Source organism: Neomonachus schauinslandi, chromosome 4 (assembly GCF_002201575.2).
Source record: "Neomonachus schauinslandi chromosome 4, ASM220157v2, whole genome shotgun sequence".
In the NCBI taxonomy this organism is placed as follows: domain Eukaryota; kingdom Metazoa; phylum Chordata; class Mammalia; order Carnivora; family Phocidae; genus Neomonachus; species Neomonachus schauinslandi.
This window is the reverse complement of record NC_058406.1, coordinates 133,601,209-133,621,227: the sequence shown is the minus strand read 5'-3', so window position 1 is coordinate 133,621,227 and position 20,019 is coordinate 133,601,209. Positions and strand designations below refer to the sequence as shown.

Here is a 20,019-nt window from a genome sequence, read left to right as displayed (position 1 = left end):
TTCCTTATAACCACCCAACCTGACTACTAAATTTAGTAAAGACATTTAAGAAAAAAGTTTGCTAGTATATGATAAATTCCAATTTTCTGCCAGCCTAGAATCAAATTTGAGGGGGGGGGAACCCCAAAAGATAAATCCTTAGTATAAAAGACTGAATACGTAGAGGAAAAACAGGGTTCTTCTTTGCCTTTATAATATACCATATGTTTTTACCATATCTACATATTTTTATACTGGAGACTAAGTTAAGCAGTAATAACACATTACATTAAAAATAAATTTTAAAATTTGGGCTAATCTGTTAAAATCTTTTATTTTAATTAGAGGAAAACTGTCAAGAAATAGTTAAATCAACTTTATACAGTTGTATTTTCTCTTAGATGAAAAAAGAGATAAAAATATACCTCATTAACTAAGATACTATCTGGCCCTTTATAGAAATAGTTTGTCAACCTCTCTACTACAATAAAATGTTAAAAATGATCATATCTAGATTTTCTAAAGGACTTATTTTTTTTAAAAATTTATTACTGAAGTATAGCTGACATACAATGTTACACTAGTTTCAGGTATACAACATGGTGATGCGCCAATTCTATACAATATTCAATCCACACCACCGATCTGTCACCAATGTAATTACAATATTTTGACTATATTCCCTATGCTATGCTTTTCATCTCCCTGACTTATTTTATATAAGAACTTCCCTTTACTAAGAAATAAATCTCAATCAAGAATACGTACACAATTTTAATGCAGCTAACTTCTTATATTAAAATAACTACCTCTTTAAACTACTCTCCTAGCCAGTGTCAAATTGTCAATTGTGTATATTTTAAATCTTTCAGTATTTCAGTATCTCATATTGGGTTTCCAGCATCTTGCCTTGCTTTTGGTAACAAATAAGCAACTTTTACCCACCTAATGAAGAAACTATATTAATACATGAATTTAAAGCATAATTTAGGTAAATCAATCTATATGGTGGTTTCCCCACATAAACACATACCTTTTAGAAACAATATGAGATGTATTTTCCCGGATGAGAAAATACCAAAGAACTAGGCAACATAACAATCTGAATCTTACCAAATGACTACATTTCAAATGATAGTGAGCTTCTTCAAATATTTCCTGGGATATATTACAATGATTTTTCAAATATTATAATGTTTTATGTTTAAATAACAGTATTGAGATAAAAAGATCAAGTATTTCTATGTTCAACACCAATGTGTCTTTATAAACCTAAATGCCTGGATTAGCACTATTATTTTATAGTTAAACTTATATTTATGTTTCATCAAGTTCCATTATTATAAATTAATTTTATTAACAACTTAAAATTAATAAAAATTCTATCAATATTTTCTCTCCATATGAAGATTTCTGTCAACAATATTCTACATACCAGGATCATAAGAAGGTGGAGGAGGAGGAGGAAGTTTTCCACCCTCTTTAAGTGCCTGATCAAGGCCTTTAGCTGCTCTTATGGTGGCAATGAATTCTTCATGTTTTCTTCTCCAATTAGATGGTTTCTTTGGTGGTTCAGGCTACAAACAAAGAAAGAAAAGCCCATTTCAAAACACTTTTATTTATTTATTTATTTTTAAAGATTTTATTTATTTATTTGACAGAGAGACAGCAAGAGCAGGAACACAAGCAGGGGCAGTGGGAGAGGGAGAAGCAGGCTTCCCGTGGAGCAGGGAGCCCGATGCGGGGCTCAATCCCAGGACCCTGGGATCAGGACCTGAGCCGAAGGCAGACGCTTAACAACTGACCTACCCAGGCGTCCCTCAAAACATTTAAAAAAAATTAATTGAAATAGGGCGCCTCAGTGGCTCAATCGGTAAGCGTCTGCCATTGGCTCAGGTCATGATCTCAGGATCCTGGGACTGAGTCCTGCGTCAGGCTCCCTGCTCAGCGGGGAACCTGCTTCTCCCTCTGCCTCTCCCACCGCTCGTGCTCTATCTCAAATAAAATAAATAAAATCTTTTAAAAAAATTAATTGAAATAAAACTTGAGGAAATGCTATGTTGTTTTAAATGTTCTCTTATTAGGAGTCCTTAAATTGCTTTCCTTAATTAAAATTTATAATTTGAAGAAACTTCATGTAATTGTATTATATGTGATTTTTAAAATGCAATTATAATTGTGATAAACACTGCTAAATTAACTTCTGTAGGTGCTGCATCCATTTAAGCCCCCACTAACCTGGTGTAATTTCCCTATTTTACTACACTTTCAAGTCCAACAGAGTATGTTAAACTTTTGGTTTTTTAACTGACTGGAGAGGTGAAAAATAGTTCTCTCTCTGGTTTTAACCGGCTTTTCTCTTATAATGAGTGAGTTAAGCATCTTTTTGTATCTTTAAGAATCATCTGCATTGCCTTTTTTTTGTCAACTGTTTATGTGCCTGGTCAACCTACCTGTTGGTTACTGGTCTTAATTTTAGCAATTTCTAGTTAATTCTTTATAGACTAGCCTCAGCCCTCCCCTACAATATGGCTGTCTTGTGACCTTGTCTAAGGATCTTCTGATATGAAGAATTATTTTTAAAATATATTTCAATTTACTTGTTTCTTTTATGGTCTCCAGATTTGTAGTCACTGTTAGCAAGGCCCAACCTCACACCACGGTAAAATGGAATTTTCCCATGTTTCCCCCCTGGAATTTTCATGGTTTCATTTTAAAATTTTAAATCTTTTATTCATTTGGAATTTATCATGAGTAATAGTGTGACATATAAATTCAACTTTATTTTTTGTTTTTAACATGGCTATGCAGCTATCTCAGCTCTTTATTGACTTTGCTCCCCACTGAACTGTTAACACCTTTGCCATATTCTCTTTTGTATTTGGGCCTATTTCTGAACATTCTCTTCTGTTCCACTGTTCCGACTATCCTTGTGTTAGTACCAGTGTTTTACATATTGAGACTTTATAATAATATTTTAATATCTGATAACCCTACTTTATGCTGCTTCTTTTTCAATTTTTTCTGGTTATTCTTGTATGTAAATTTTTCCATATGAACTTTAGAATCAGCTTGTCTAATTTTTTAAACTATATTTTAACTGGAAAACTTAAACATTACATTCATAAACAACTTAAGGAACTTAATACCTTTATTTTGTTGAATCTACCTATCCAAAAATATGATATAATATTTCCATTTGAAGAAGTATTTGTGTCTTTCCGTTTTTTTTAAGTATTCTTTGTGGAAGTCTTATACCTTTAAAAGGTTTATCCCTAAATATTTTTTATTTTGTGTTGTTCTTTTATAAAGAGTCTTTTCTTCTTTTTTATGTTTCAAGGGGTTTGTTGAAATATGAAACCTAGTAGTTTCTGTATATTATCATTATATCTCATTATTTCACTGGCTTCTCTTATTGTTTGTAATAATTTAGCAGTTGATTATCTTGGGTTTTCCAGGTATATCATCTCCTAATAATGATACCTTTACCTCCTCTTTTCTAATCCCTACTCCTCTAATATCTAACTGTATCAGTTACAGCAATTACTACATTGCTTGGAGCTTAATCTTGTTCCTGTCTTTAATGGCTATCTCTAAGTATCTTTCGACTACGCATAATGCTGACTCCTGTGCTACCATACATTTATTTTGTCGTATTATTCAAATACCCAACTATCCTTATTATGTCTTTATTTTTTAAATCAAGAATATACATTGAATCAGCAAAGTCAAAAGATGATTCTTTAAAAGCACTAATAAGGCAGGACTAATAAGGGAAAAAAAGAAAACACAAAATACCAAGGGATGGAAAATAGTACACAATACAGTTCTTATAAACATGAGGAAAAAAGAAGACACTATAATGGACCTTTATGCTAATAAATCTGACAACATTAAGTGGACAATATCCTTGACAAACACCATAAAACAGATAACAGAAGAAACAAAATCCCAACAGTCTTAATTTTTTTTAGTGAATCTATTATTTATTTATTTTTTTTTTAATTTTATTTTTTTTAAAGATTTTATTTATTTATTTGAGAGAGAGAGAATGAGAGACAGAGAGCATGAGAGGGAGGAGGGTCAGAGGGAGAAGCAGACTCCCTGCCGAGCAGGGAGCCCGATGTGGGACTCGATCCTGGGACTCCAGGATCATGACCTGAGCCGAAGGCAGTCGCTTAACCAACTGAGCCACCCAAGCGCCCGAATCTATTATTTAAAAACCTAAAGAAAACTGGCCCAGATGCCTTTACTGTTGAATTCTTGCAGACATTTAGGAAGAAATAGCAACATCTTTTAAAAACTCTTCCAAAAAATAAAAAAAAAAAAGAACAACTTTTTTTTTTTAAGATTTTATTTATTTGAGAGAGAGGGAGAGCACAGCAGGGGGAGCAGCAGAGGGAGAGGGAGAAGCAGATTCCCCGCTGAGCAGGGAGCCTGACGTGGGGCTCGATCCCAGGACCCCGGGATCATGACCTGAGCCGAAGGCAGACGCTTAACGACAGCCACCCAGGCACCCCGAGAACAACTTTCTAACTAGTCTTAAGACAGCAACGAACGTTTGATAAAAAGAAAAATTACAAGCTTACCTCTCGTAAATATAGATACAAAATCTTAACTAAATACAAGCAAATTCAGATGTTGAATATGACTGATTGTTTTTAAAGTTTCTTATTTTATGGTGAAAGGTCTGATCACAACATTCATCTGCTCTGTGAGTATAACTCATCTACTGATAGGGTCTGCTGCTCTCATCCATCTTTCTTCTCACAGCATCCTTGTGTCAATGCTAAATTAATGCTTTTTATTACTCATCATTGAATGAATTAGGTTTTCCTGTTACAGCTATTTACAAGAGGGTCTGGGGAGAAGGAGTGGTGCACAGTCCCGGGCCAGGCTACACAAACCAACAGCTAGCTCTCCAGCGTTGTACCAGATTCAGATGCAAATAAGGCCTCTCTGGGATCACAGGGACACACCTCTCGTGCTTCTCTAAAACAACGTGGGTACAGGAAGGCTCCTGCTGCCAACCATGCTACCCTCAGTAACCACACTAACCACTTCCCAAAAAAAAGGACCTAGCCCTTTAGATGGGCCCCTTACCTTCAGAAAGGGTATTTTCTTTTCATTAGCGCTTTTTGGAGAGCTTCTGCCATTGGGCCCCCTTCAACTCTCTGTGCCTTATCTCCCTACTTCCTCTTCCTGGTTTTTGTCCAATTTCAGCCAGGCTCATTCCAATTCCTGGCATTCCAAGTTCCGATACTCACCCCAATTCCTGCGTTGGCTGTAGTAAACAAGGGATCTATACTTCCTGATTAGACCCCTCACATTTAAGGAGTCACCTTTAAGGCGAGGAGACCCTTCACCTTTAAGGTGACAGGTTCCCATTTTGGGCCATGGGTCCTTCAGCAACTTTCTGCACTTCCTCTGTAGGTAGGTTCTTCTGGAACTCAGTTGCTTTGGGCAGCCCTTACACATATTTTGTACTCTGTGGATTAGGCCTGCCGTTAATTTTTTCCCCAAATGGACATCTGCTTTACTCCACTCTGCTTGTGATTTTGTAGGATTTCCTTGATACAGATAAAGATAGAGAGAACTTCACTATGATGTTAAAATCTTCTAATACAGGGGCACCTGGTGGCTCAGTCAGTTAAGCATCTGCCTTTGGCTCAGGTCATGATCCCCAGTGTCCTGGGATGGAGCCCCGTGTCAGATTATGATCCCAGAATCCTGGGATCGAGTTCTGTATCAGGCTCCTTGCTCAGTGGGGAGCCTGCTTCTCCCTCTGCCTGCCTCTCCCCCTGCTTGTGCTCGCTCGCTCTCTCTCTGACAAATAAATAAAAGCTTTTTAAAAAAATCTTCTAGGGGCGCCTGGGTGGCTCGGTCATTAAGCATCTGCCTTCGGCTCAGGTCATGATCTCAGGGTCCTGGGTTCGAAGCCCACATCAGGCTCCCTGCTCAGCAGGAAGCCTGCTTCTCCTTCTCCCCCTGCTTGTGTTCCCTCTCTTGCTGTGTCTCTATCAGATAAATAAATAAAATCTTTAATTAAAAAAATAAATAAAAATAAAAAAATCTTCTAATACACAGTTTTTCAAACTTTAAGGTGCATATGACTCACCCAAGGATTTTTTAAAATGCAGATTCTAACTCAGTACTGATGGGTGGGGCCTGAGATTCTGTATTTCTAACAAGTTGCCAAATAGTACTGATATTACTGCTCTATGAACCACACTTTTAAGTACCAAGAAATTAAACTACTTCATGTAAAGCAATGGTTTTTACTTTGCTTTTATCTGAAGATTAATTTTTTTTCACTATTAGAACCCTTCTCCCTTAAAAAGAAATAGGATAGAGGCACCTGGGTGGCTTAGTTGGTTAAGTGTCCAACTCTTGATTTCAGCCCAGGTCATGATCCCGGGGTTGTGGGATTGAGCCCCCCTCAGGCTCTATGCCCAGCACAGAGTCTGCTTGAGATTCTCTCCCCCTCTCCTTCTGCTCCTACCCCTGCTCGTGCACACTCTCTCTCTAATAAGTAAGTAAATAAATAAATCTTTTAAAAAAATAGTATAACTAACATTTATTGAGAGATCACTGTGGATAAATTCAATAAGAACCAAGACAGACACTACCATTGCTATCACCATTTTACAGATAAAGAGATATACAGATTAAGTAACTTGCCCAACACATCACGGTAAGTATCAGAGCAAGGGTTAAATCCAGGCAGTATGACTCTTGAGCCAGCTGTCATTTTCAAACCCACTATATTACACTGTTGAAAAATTTCAATAGTTTATCTCTTAGCTAATTAAAGCCAATATAATCATATATCTGCAGATGTACTAAGAAAAATATCAAATAATGGTTTATGTACATTATTCAAATTTCACCATCCTTCACTTATACATAGACTGAAAAAAAAGATGAACATTCAACTTTTCTATTATCAAATGATTTTATTAGTAAGATTAATTACCCCACAGGGAAATGTTTTCCTGTAGCAATGGGAGAAGTTATTATCACTGACGCAGGGTTTATTTCAAAAACCTATTCAATAAGGTACTCAAATTTCGACTATTTCACTGAACTAACTCTTTAAAAGTATGTTGAACAAAGTATGTGCTTTATTCTTAGCAATATAACACATCACAGGTAGTATTAAAGAGAGATTATTAAAGGAGATTCACTGCTTTCAAAGAAAATAAACTGACAACGGCTATACATGGACAGCTGAGTAACTGACCAAACTTCCCCAGAAAGTGTAAGATCACAATTACTGACAATCAATCAAGCTAATCAATATCTATTATGCTGAGGTATCTGTAAATTATAGCTTTGCTTTTGTAGAGAGGGACTATACTACTAAGAGGCTTAAACTTATACACTGCACTTAAATTAGGCTTCAATAATTAACAATGACTTAAAAAGAACATGTGAGGACTTTTTAATTATTGCCAGCCCACAGCTAAGCAATTGGCTATCCAAAGCTACAAAAACCTCACTGTAACAGGATTTGAGACAGTAGTTTGGTTTCCCCTTAGCAGAAGTTTAAAAATAAACAAATTTCTGATCATTTCTAAACTGAAAACATGAAGCAGAATTCTCATTATTCTTCAATCTTAGAACAGATAATTTTTTTTCAGTATATATAGCAGCAAAGTTCATACTATTCAAAAAGCTATATAATTACCCTAGGTTTAAGAGGCTTTACTGTTGGAATATCAGTTCCTTCAGCTCTCTGTCTGCTTGAATCAAAAGTCTTCCGTTTTTTAGTGGCAGTTTTCTGGCAAATGGGTCCATGTTTTTTCTGTTAATATAAAGAAATGCAATGTATCATTTTCTTTTCTATAGAAAGGAAGTCTATAAAACTTCAAATTGTCATTTGAGACCAATTTAAAAACTAGAAGATGAAATAATAATAATATACAAGACATACTTTGCTTTAACTAAAATCGTTAGAAAGTGTATATATAATGCATGCTATAAGTTATCTTTCTCAAGAAAGTATGAATACTATATACAACAAGAAAGTATAGATAAATACTCTTCCAAAATTTTATTAAGAGTTATTGACTATTCCAGTTTTCACACTGCTAAGAATAAGGAAAATAATGTAACCAAGTCAAAATTATTTGAGTGAAAAAAAAGTTATCTTCATTACTAAATACATGAAAATAGATACTGGAAAAATGTAAACAGAGACTGCATTAGTGTGAGGATTACAAAAGTTAACACAATAGTAATAACTAAAGTTATTAACATAACCGTATCATGTTACCATAAAGTTAACATAAAATAATAGGACTTGGTGGTCCGATTTGTGTCCTTTTCCACAATTATCTCTTTCTTTCCTCCTGGAACAAGTTTACCTTCCTTTACCCATGATTTTTCTTGAGCTATCTAGCGTTCCACTTCTATAGGTTTTTTTAATATGGCTGCCAACTCATTCATTCAATCATTCATGTATTCATTTTAAGGACATTACAATGGACGCTCTCATAACTGACCTCCAGTTAACCTACTGGATAAATAATCATTCTCCCTCTTCCAAATAAAACATGTTAATGGATGACCTAAGTGCACTATATGCACTTTTTTTCTTTTGTATTTTGATAAACACTGAACAAGCTAGAACTGTTAAACTTTACCTGAGAAAAGAGGAAACCTCAGAACTGGTTGGTTTGATATCATGCAACCTCTTACATTTTCAATACACACTTAGAAATTAATTGTTTTACACACTTGTTTTCAGTTTTCATTTTAACAAGCAAGTACTATTAATTACAGCTATTAGAATAAAAATCTCTTAAATATGAAAAAAAATTAGAAGCGTGGCTAACAAGCAACTTTCTAATAGATGTCTGTTCTTACATTGAGTTGTGTCAAAAGTATGTAGTACTTGTTCCCAAATCTGATGTATTATATAAGTTGTAGCTGTATAGTGATTACATTATTTAATTAAATATTAAATAAATAAGGGCAAAAGAAGGCATTTTCTTTCCTGTGTAAACTGAGCTGAATGTTTTGAAAATGGTTTGAAAAACAGTGAGATGACGGGGCGCCTGGGTGGCTCAGTCATTAAGCGTCTGCCTTCAGCCCAGGTCATGATCCCAGGGTCCTGGGATCGAGCCCCGCATCAGGCTCCCTGCTCCGCGGGAGGCCTGCTTCTCCCTCTCCCGCTCCCCCCGCTTGTGTTCCCTCTCTCGCTGTGTCTCTCTCTGTCAAATAAATAAAATCTTAAAAAAAAAACAAAACAGTGAGATGACACAAAAACAACAACAACAAAAAATCATTGAGTTAAGTGTGGGGAAGATGTTTTTAAAAGACAAAGGAAAAAAAGCTGTCATTATTTAAAGGAGTCGATAGTCCAACGGACACTTAGGATAATTAAGTCCTTGCTTTGCTTTAAAGAAACAAACTGGAAATAGTAACATGCATTCTGGATTGTGACAGAACTCTAATCAGCAGATTCATATTCAAAGAAAAGTCCTTATTCTACATCAAAATATTAATAAATGTATTTTTATATTTAAAGTAAGAATAAAATACTTTAGGTACATGGGCATTTTTTTCCCTTATTCTCTAGTTAATTGGCTATTTTATATTAAAATCAATTAAAAGTACCTCTATTTGTGTTACTAAATATAAGTAAAGAATGCATAATATGTTTTAGGTACACTTTTAATTGAAAACAATTTTTCTTTGAATATTTCAAATACACATAAGAATTAAGAGAATAGTGTCATGCACTCCCATTTACTCATCAACAATTATCAACAATTTAGCAATCTTGTCATCTATCCCAGCTTTTTTTCCTGAGGTACTTTAAAGCAAATCCCAGACACATATCATTCTTTATCTTTAAATACATAATTATGCATTTCTGAGTTTGTTTTTTTTTTTAAAGATTTTATTTATTTATTTGAGAGAGAGAGAATGAGAGACAGCGAGCACGAGAGGGAAGAGGGCAAAGGGAGAAGCAGACCCCCTGCCGAGCAGGGAGCCCGATGTGGGACTCGATCCCGGGACTTCAGGATCATGACCTGAGCCGAAGGCAGTCGCTTAACCAACTGAGCCACCCAGGTGCCCTGTTTTGTTTTTGTTAATATTCCCACAGAGAAACACTTTAACACTTTAACAGAGTAGTTCTGAAGACTAAACTATGAAGGAAAGAGACCACTCTAGAAGAAAGACATAGATGGAACAGATGCTCTTGAACAAAGAACACTGGCCAGTATCTCTTTAAATTATTCCACAGAGGTTCTTTCCATGAGAGTTGTCCTGAAATATCAAATAATTACAGATCTATCATAATCCAAAGGAAAAAGGTACTCACTAATGCCACTGGAAAGAACGTTCTTCCACAAATCTTGCAAGGTAACAATTCTCCCACTTGGACACTTCCATTTTCTAAAACAGAAAAGAATTCAATTAATAAATTCTTTGCTCAAATTGTGAAACTTCCGAATTTTAATGTCTTCGTATGTAAGTTGTCAGTTTTTGTGGAAAATATCTTGTTTCATTTTGGAATAAGCAATATTATTAAAATAGGCACAAGACTTAGAGTTATCAGTGGTCAAAAAGGACATACCAAATACTGAAGTCATGATTTAAGTATCACCAAACGATATTGTTGGAAATCTTTTGTTTTCTTTAATTTTAACCAAACCAATTTGTTATATTCTCTGAACTTATAGCCTCTCTCTACTGTAAATTACCAAACTTTAAATACCAAGTTTACCTTAAGGTTAATATTATATATTATTATTATTATTTTTTTTAATTTATTTATTTGACAGAGAGCACAAGTAGGCAGAGCGGCAGGCAGAGAGAAAGGGAGAAGCAGGCTCTCTGCTGAGCAGGGAGCCTGATGCGGGGCTCGATCCCAGGACCCTGGGATCATGACCTAAGACGAAGGCAGCCGCTTAACCGACTGAGCCACCCAGGCGCCCCAATATTATATATTATTAATCTTCAAAGCATTAGGATATAACATTGGCGATCAGTGAGATGGCTTCCTGAGATGATCTAAGGATTCTAAGATAAAAAGAATCTTGTTCTGTTTAACAGTAGACAATAGGAAGTATAATGCCTTAAAAAAAGAATCACCTAGTTACTATGCTACCTTTATTATATGAATTGTTCATTATTTTATACATATAATATTATATAAGAATTCAATGGACCAGCAAACAGATATTATGTCCTATGGCACAATTCATTAAATAAGGGACAAGTAGCTGAAACTTTTACTCAGTCAAAACTTAATGCACCTACCATACATTTTCATACAACACATTTTGTTACTAAATTGATTTAAAAGAAACAACTACATTCTTTGGAATTCTACATAGCTGAGTCAATTTGTCATTTTGTTATCTAGCCAATTATCACACCTAAATTTATTTCCATACCTGTAATTTTCTAAAAATGATACTTGAATCTATACCTTAAACATTATTTTCTGCTGAATATTTTACTGTTAAAATTCCTTTATCACATGAAAGACAAATAGAAAGCCACTTTGTTTTATAAGTAACCTAAAGAAACTCATGAGAAAAGTACAATTATGACTTCATATAACTTGTTCCAAAGCAATTAGTGAGTTCAAGAAAACTAACGAAAAATCAAAATAAACATGGGTGGGAATACAATCAAACTGTAACAGAAAAACTGTTTTGTTCTCTCATTCTCTTATCACTCCACTGCCCTATTTTAATGGTAGATAGTGACTATCTGTCATCTTAGATGGAGGCAATGTCTCTATGGTGGCAGTTAAGCAGTGGGCACTACAAAAGCAAAGATTTGCCTGAATTGTTCTTCTCCAATACCAGAGGTTAGGTTATTTAGGGAGAGCAACCTCATTTATAGGGACTTAATTCCACTAACTATCTAAAAAGTTGAGGCAATTGCTGGATAGAATCTGTAACATACATTAAGAATGTCTTCATATGGGGCTCCTGGGTGGCTCAGTCGTTAAGCATCTGCCTTCGGCTCAGGTCATGATCCCAGGGTCCTGGGATCGAGCCCCACATTGGGCTCCCTGCTCAGTGGGAAGCCTGCTTCTCCCTCTCCCACTCACCCTGCTTGTGTTCCTTCTCTCGCTTTGTCTCTCTCTGTCAAATAAATAAATAAAACCTTAAAAAAAAAAAAAGTCTTCATAATGATAGGAAAAGTGATGCCACATGATACATAATGTATTAAGTTTATTTATAATTTTCATATATTCCTTTAAATTCTAAGGAATGATTTAAAAATTCATCAGTACAAAATGTTAAAGAGTATCACATATTTTACTTACACTAAAGTATATTTCAGTTGAATAAATGACAAAGCAAAATTTTAAAAAATTAACTATTGAGAAAAATATTTTCAACCCATGGAAATAAAGTGAGTGCCACTTGGGCACTTACCACTTGCCAAGCACATATCAAGTAATAACACTAGGGTGGAATAACACAATCATTGTTCTTATAAAGCTAACAGTCTACATAATTTACTTCTTCACACTATATCTAAGAACCAAATCATCTCCCGGTTTTTAATGTAATAGCATCTACAATACCAGCATATAATAAAATCTAATTCTTGGTATTAATTCCTACAAGTTATCAAATATGTTCAAATTGTCTTTAAAGGAAAAGACAATCTTTATCACTAAAAGGCATACAAAAGAGGAAACAGCATTAAAGAGAAAGCATTTAAGAACAATTATCTCAAAAAAGAAAAAAATTAAGTCGTTACTTCGTTCAAAATAAATAAAGATATAAATTTATAATTCCCTCCCTCTTATATTAGCTGGTCATACAGTATAGCCCTATAATTCACAAAATATAACATGTGCATGTATGTTAGTGTCAACACCCCCTTCTACCAACAGGTCATAATAAGCAGCTTAGGTTCAGAGTCACAAAGCTACATTTTGTTGTAATGTATTCATTAAAAGACATGACAGCTTGGGCGCCTGGGTGGCTCAGTTGGTTAAGCGACTGCCTTCGGCTCAGGTCATGATCCTGGAATCACTGGATCGAGTCCCGCATCGGGCTCCCTGCTCAGCAGGGAGTCTGCTTCTCCCTCTGACCCTCCCCCCTCTCATATGCTCTCTCTCTCAAATAAATAAATAAATCTTTAAAAAAAATTAAAAAAAAAAAAAGACATGACAGCTTAGCAAAAAAGGCACTGAAATTTGTCTTATAAGTCCCAGCTCTATCACATAGAACTGTAACTCCCTGGGCAAGATATTCAACCTCACTAAGGGTCAGCCTCCTCTTGTATAAAATTTGGAAGGAAGTTAGGTTAAATGACCTACATGGCCCCCTTCTATCTCCAATACACCATAATAAATACACTATATGTATTTAATAAAATCTACCTTAAGATCACATTAGCAAGAAAAGTACATGGATGATAACATACCGCTCTTACTGGTATTAAATTAAACAAAAATTTGGTCATATATAAGGATGATTAAACCAGTTGACCAATTGCAGATGGTGGAACGAATGCTTCAGGCAGCATGTAGAATGTTGAGAAAATCACTTCCACTGACTACATACAGAACTAAGAATCTGCAAGGAACTATAGCAAAGAACAAGATGTCTCTCTCCTTGTTGGAAAAGTCTTCACTACATGAATTAGAAGATAATGTATGACTAATCATATAAATAGCCTCAGTTTAACATTTGTTAAATGAGGATATTATCTGCTCAATCTACCTTAAAATTTAAGGGATCATCTGAGATGTTATACATGAAAATGCTTTACAATCAATGAAATAAGAAAACACTACTCTTGTCCCACATCTGGCTCCCTGCTCTGCGGGGAGCCTGCTTCTCCCTCTCCCACTCCCCCTGCTTGTGTTCCCTCTCTCGCTGTGTCTCTGTCAAATAAATAAATAAAATCTTTAAAAAAAAAAAAGAAAATACTACTCTCCAGCACATGCAGGCAAACTCCACTAATCTCTCCTGTGTGGCAAAAGCTAGCAAATTGTGAGGCTTATAAAAATATAGTAGAGACAATACGCAAAGGGCTGACTATTGTAGTAGAGAGCAAGCACTGTTGAAAGTAGCACTCAAATAAATGCACCAAACCACGTAAATAAAGTACCTTAATATTCTAAAACTTTCTAGAAGCTAACCTCTCCTGATAAAATTTATCTCACACACAGTGTTGATTCTGTTATGCATTACTGTATTTAGCAACTTCAAAACCTGCACCATAAGGCTTGAAATGGTATCTTTATATAATACTATTATATGTATATATTATATATAGATGTGAAATAATATGCTGTTACCTAAATAGTTATGACATTCTAAAATGGATATATTTAAGAAATAGGAAAGAACATTTTCAAAAGAAAAGTAATCTTAGAAATTAAGAACAGTTCTGGCCTTTGTGTAGCATGTCTATTTCTTCACCACAGGTCACTGCTCATCTGAAGTCAACCTTTAAAACAAACCTTCATTTTGAAGCATATAGCATCTATTATACCATCCTCTTCCAACAATCCTTCTCAGAATCTAATTACTCTCAGGTCAACAATCCCTAATAATCTCAAAAGATTTTCCTCTTTCAGCTCATCCTAGATTTCAACATTCACACTTAACCTACTCAACACATAGCCTTCACACTCCACTCCTCTTTAGTCTATCACTCCAGTTCAACAAAAATAACGACTGTTAAAATAATTTAGTAACAGTCCACCTTTGGACTCTTAAAATACCCAAGCACCTTCTCTGACCACATACTTCCACCTTCTACCTCTCTTTAAATCACTTCTTGATCTCAGAATGATTTACATCTTCTTGATAACCCATTCCTGGTTGAGCTTTCCTTCCTTCTCAGTCTGAACCTGACTAGTCATTTCCACTTTCGCCAATCATCCTCAAATCTCTTGCTCCATGGTCACATGTTTGGCAAATGCTAGATTAAACGAATGGATTTTCTTAGAGCAGAACTTCCTCAGTCTTAAAAAAGAGATTTAGTATATTATTATTTCCCTAACATAAATCCTGACCCTAGGACCACCATGATCTAACTGCCAAATCCAGAGGCACCTGGCTGGCTCTACTGGTAGAGCATATGACTCATAATCTCAGGGTCATGAGTTCAAGCTGTATGTTGGGCATGGAGTCTACTTAAAAATAAAGTAATAATAATAATAATAATAATAATTGCCAAATCCAAAGCCCTCTTTTGAATCCTCATCTACTGGACCTTTCCATAGCATGAGGCACTACTGATCAATCCCTTCCACCTTTAAAGTGCTTTTTCTCTTGGCTTCAATGACAATTCTCCCTCCTAAGCCCAAGTTTTTCAGATCTCAGAAGGTAAGCAGCATTTGACCTGGTTAGTATTTAGACCTCCAACTATACCTGGTGTTATGGGCTTTTTCTGGCACATATTCACTACTCAGTAAATATTTTCTCATCACTTTCCTTTCTTGATAATTTCTAAAACACTTTACAGACTTCCTGCTCAACCCTAAAGCATCAATTCCTCCCAAGCTTCTTTTCTCATTTAATTACATAAAACTTTCCTAGGTGAATGTATCCACTTGCTGTCACTTTTATGTCATGACTACCAAGCTAAAACTCCACATAAACATTTACAAGTAGCTATGAGACATTTCTATTAGATAGCCCCCAATCTGTACAAACACATTTCTAAAGCCAAACTCGTTACCTCTTCTTCTCCCACACTTGGTCTTCCTTCTTGGTTAAAAATATTAATATTACCTCTTAGTCAAAGCTAGACAGCCCTTTATCTTTGATTCTTTTTCTCTCTCATATCCAACAGTCATATCTCACCTCTCTAACTCAGAAATATCTTCTAAATCTATCCTCCCTTTTTAATTCCCACTATCTGTGCCTTAGTTCAAATCCTCATCCCATATATGTATTTCCAGTCTCTTCTTTCTCCAGCCTATCCTGCTGCCATAGCCATCTAGTAAGATGCCCACAATCCCTTCCAAGCATGCTGTTTTACCTCTACTGAATCACTCCTAAGCTCCTAACACATTTCCTATGAGTTTCCCCATCCAATAAACAAGTGCTGAGGGGGCCTCCTAGGCACTTCACTGAATGCTTTAAATATGTGACATCATTTAATATTAATATAGTTCAGGTAGACTGGTATTTAATAGCTCCAGTTTTTATAGCTGAGGAAACTGAAGCTCAGATTTACCAAATCACAGAGATAAAAAGAAACAAAACGATGATCCAAACATAGGCCTCTCTAATACACTGGCTTTTAAAATAACCTAGCATCCAACTCAGCACCAAAAAATAATGAATGCTAGATAAATCAATAAAGATGAAGAATTATTCAGTAAACTAGCATGTGTTTGGACTAGAGAAAAACAAAACAAAAAGGAAACCCTAATGGGACAGGAATGCTTTCTTCAACTAAATCTAGGGTACACTAGAGAAGAGCAATTAGACTTCCAATGAGGTTTTAGAGGGCAGTATACTAAGATCTGCTAATTTAGTAAACCAAAAAAGGAATGGGCAGCCTGATCTCTGTTACAAGTGTTAATAACCACTTATCAAGATGTTATGAAAGAAATGACAACAGTGTATTTATTAAATCTGCTTAAAGTTTACCTCTCTCCATTTTACAGATGAAAAGCTTAGGAGAGATTAGAACTCTCCCAAGTCTAGAACTAATTCTACTGGCCTTAGGTATACCTACAGGGCACAAGAGTTAGGTGAAAAGGAATTAAAGGTTTTGCTCCAATTACACACAGAACACAGAAGTGCTCAAATATAGGTTACACAAAATCATGAGCGATAATTTTTATTTAGTTTTTTCTTTTAAAAGATTTTATTTATTTATTTGACAGAGAGAGACATAGCGAGAGAGGGAACACAAGCAGGGGGAGTGGAAGAGGGAGAAGCAGGCTTCCTGCTGAGCAGGGAGCCCGATGTGGGGCTCGATCCCAGGATCCTGGGATCATGACCTGAGCCGATGACAGATGCTTAACAATTGAGCCACCCAGGTGCCCCTATATTTAGTTTTGAAATACAGTGTTCAGCCTAATACCTCACCTCTTAACGACGAGGAAGCATGAAAAGCCCCAGAAGACCAAAAATAATATAAGCGGTACATGCTTTATACACAAATAATTTTTAAAAGAGTATGATAATCTTCAAAAGAATTTTTTAGGGGTCCATATATTTTCTGGTTTTGTAATCAAGATTAGTCCAGTAACTGGTTTCAACTAGAAACATGGGTCTAACACCAAACAGTACAATATTTGCTCAATTACTATGACATGGTGAGCAAATTCCTGGAGATTTTCTACTGGACATTGCAATATAAGCAATATACCATTTATTAGAGACTTTAAAGTGCTAGACTTTAGGGGCACCTGGGTGGCTAAGTCAGTTAAAGCCTCTGCCTTTGGCTCAGGTCATGAGCCCCTGCATCTGGCTCCCTGCTCAGTGGGGATCTGCTTCTCTCTCCCCCTCCCCCACCCCTTGCTCTCTCTCACACTCTAATAGATAAATAAAATCTTAAAAAAAAAAAAAAGTGCTAGACTTTAACTTCCAATAAGGGTAAAACTTTATCTTATTTATCATTGCATCAATGTTTATTAAATGAAGGCATGGATGAATGAATTAATGAATGGAACCTTAAGATTCAAACTTTTGATCTTTGCAAAATGTGACCTAACAGGGACTGATTTTAAAAAAGAAGAAAAGAAAGAAAGAAAGGCACTGTTCTATCTTCAACAAAAACCCTCGGATCTTTTATTTTATTAGTTTAAACCTTACTAATAATTTTTTTGCCCTACAAAAAAACAATTTCATATTTTTTAACCTAACCTAATTAAAACTAAACACATTATAGTTAATGATAGTAACTCATTTTGTTAAAAACACACAAACAATAAAAAAAAAAAAAACCCGAAAAGTAAGGAGCAAGTACTGTTTATTATGATACATCACAAGCTGGGCCCATAAAACATACCCCTCATAACATATGATATTACATCAGAATACATGTATTTTTCCACCCATGTAATTGAATACTATACTAGGTTTTCATTATATTTTAAAAACATTCTTAGTAAGATTTCAATAGCAATGTCTTAGTATTGCTAGAATATAAGATTCACTATAACATAGACTCAATGAGAGCAGGGCTTTTGACTATTTTTTTTGCTACGTCCCCAGGGCCTAGAATGGTGCCCATCATAGACAAAGTCATTCATCTAACCACAAATATTTATTAAGTACCTACTCTGTGTCAGACACTGTTTTACGTGCTTAGCATACATAAGTAAAAAACAATGAAGATCTTTGCCTTAATTACAAATGTTAAATAATAAAAATCTGCAGAAAAGTTGTTTTAAAGCACTTAATGTGTGTTATGATAACGTCACAAGAATTCCAGAACCCATGATCCTACCCACTATGCTACAAGACCACCACATATTTTTAAATTTATGTAAAAAAATAAGGTGCCTCCCGGAGTCCTCTAAAAAAAAATAGTATCTTGAAAGTAAGGAGTATGATCATTACAATTCCTATTTCATGGAAACTTAATGATCTCCCTGAAATAAATTAAATGATCAGAGAACAGGACCTTCATTTGTCATTATACTGCTGCTGCCCACAAATGGAAAATTATCAGAATTCTTACCTATCATTCTCCAGCTGTTTACTATGAGAATAAAAGCGTGAAAAACTATCATATTCATCATTACATTTGTTTTTTGGTATGTTTTGGTACCTGCAAAAAGTTACCAGTTATTACTTTTCACTTCATAACACAACCTGAAATAATCTGCTCTCTGGCATGCAACAATACAAGGCTCAATTCCTCTGTTTATTTTTAATTCCACCTGAATCTATGTAAAATAGGAGGGGGAAAAAAGAGCTAAACCAAAGCAACACGATCTTTCATCGGAAGGATTAACCACAATTTGAAAAATAACCTTGAAACTATTGCCAATGGTAGCTGGGTTTTTTTTTTTTTCCTTTGTTGTTTTTAGGTAAATGTTATACTACAGAGGATAAAATGGACAAAAATAATAGAGAAGTGAAAGAATTGGGAACAAAGCAAAATCTGGAGTCATGGTTACAGCACAAGGATTAACTCAAGATAAGGAATCAATGCCGGCTCTTCCTTACTGAGTCGTCATTAATAAGCTCTTAAATCCTTCTGTTACTCTATTGTCCCGGCTCTGAAGCTGGCCAGTGGCTCTTCCTTGTGAGATGCTCTTGGCATCCCTCCGATAGAAGATGCGGTAGAAATAGAAAAACGGTTACCTAGGGAAACTGGCCAAGGAAAGTGTCAGGAGCTAGAGGCTGAAAACACACCCAGCAGAGGCTGGCAGTAGGGAGGCCATGGACATTAATGAAGAGTCCACTTGGCAAGAAAAATAAAATCTGCCCGGAGACTGTGATTACCAAAAGGACACTCAGGAGTCAGGCAAGACCAAAAGATGGTAGGAAGAGAGCTGCAGGCAGATGCCAAAGGCAGTATCAGGCTCGCGGTGGGGAACCCCAGCTGAAGACCGTCTGAGGCGGGGCAGCCAGAGGATCATTAGCTCCACGGTGTTGGGGGCTGTAAGGCTACTGCCCGCCAGGGCCTCCCGAGGAGCGGCGGGGTCCACCACTTCGGTCCAGCCCTCGCCTCCCGGGCACCGCTGTCCTGGGCACCCCGGGTTGCTCCAGGCCCGCTCTAACCGCCCGGCCCACACCTCTTCACCTCCTCACCTTCCAGTCCCTCCATTGCGCCACCGCCCCTGGTTCCGCGAGATGCCTCCCCCAGCACCCGCCGCCGCCACCGCCACCGCCGCCACCGCCCAGCTCCGGCTGTAGCAACCCGGCCGCACCTCCCACCCGCTAACATCCTGGACTCCCATTGGCCCGACGTTGGCGGGGCGGGGCTCAGGAGAGGCGGGGTCTCACGGGGAGGCGCGCCTTCTGCAGCAGCCTGGACTGAGCTCTCCTGGTCGTCCTCCCGGTAAGCCTAAACCGCTTCAGGTTGCGTACTGTCGCTAAACGACGCCTTTGTTCTACTGAC

The 20,019-nt window shown here is 36.4% G+C and overlaps 1 protein-coding gene across 3 annotated transcripts in view; it reads right to left on the bottom strand.

The window, feature by feature from the left end:
• Positions 1-19,756, bottom strand: part of ZC2HC1A (zinc finger C2HC-type containing 1A) — a 50,479-nt gene extending 30,723 nt beyond the window's left edge. For all 3 annotated transcript variants that reach the window (XM_044914238.1, XM_021688482.1, XM_021688481.1), the window contains exons 1-4: positions 19,710-19,756; positions 10,316-10,389; positions 7,670-7,786; positions 1,415-1,556 (exon numbers count right to left, since the gene is read on the bottom strand). In XM_044914238.1, coding sequence (XP_044770173.1) covers positions 1,415-1,556; positions 7,670-7,786; positions 10,316-10,389; positions 19,710-19,725 — 349 coding nt within the window. In that variant the 5' untranslated portion in view covers positions 19,726-19,756. The remainder of the gene's footprint in view (positions 1-1,414; positions 1,557-7,669; positions 7,787-10,315; positions 10,390-19,709) is intronic.
• Between the last annotated feature and the right edge of the window lie 263 nt (positions 19,757-20,019).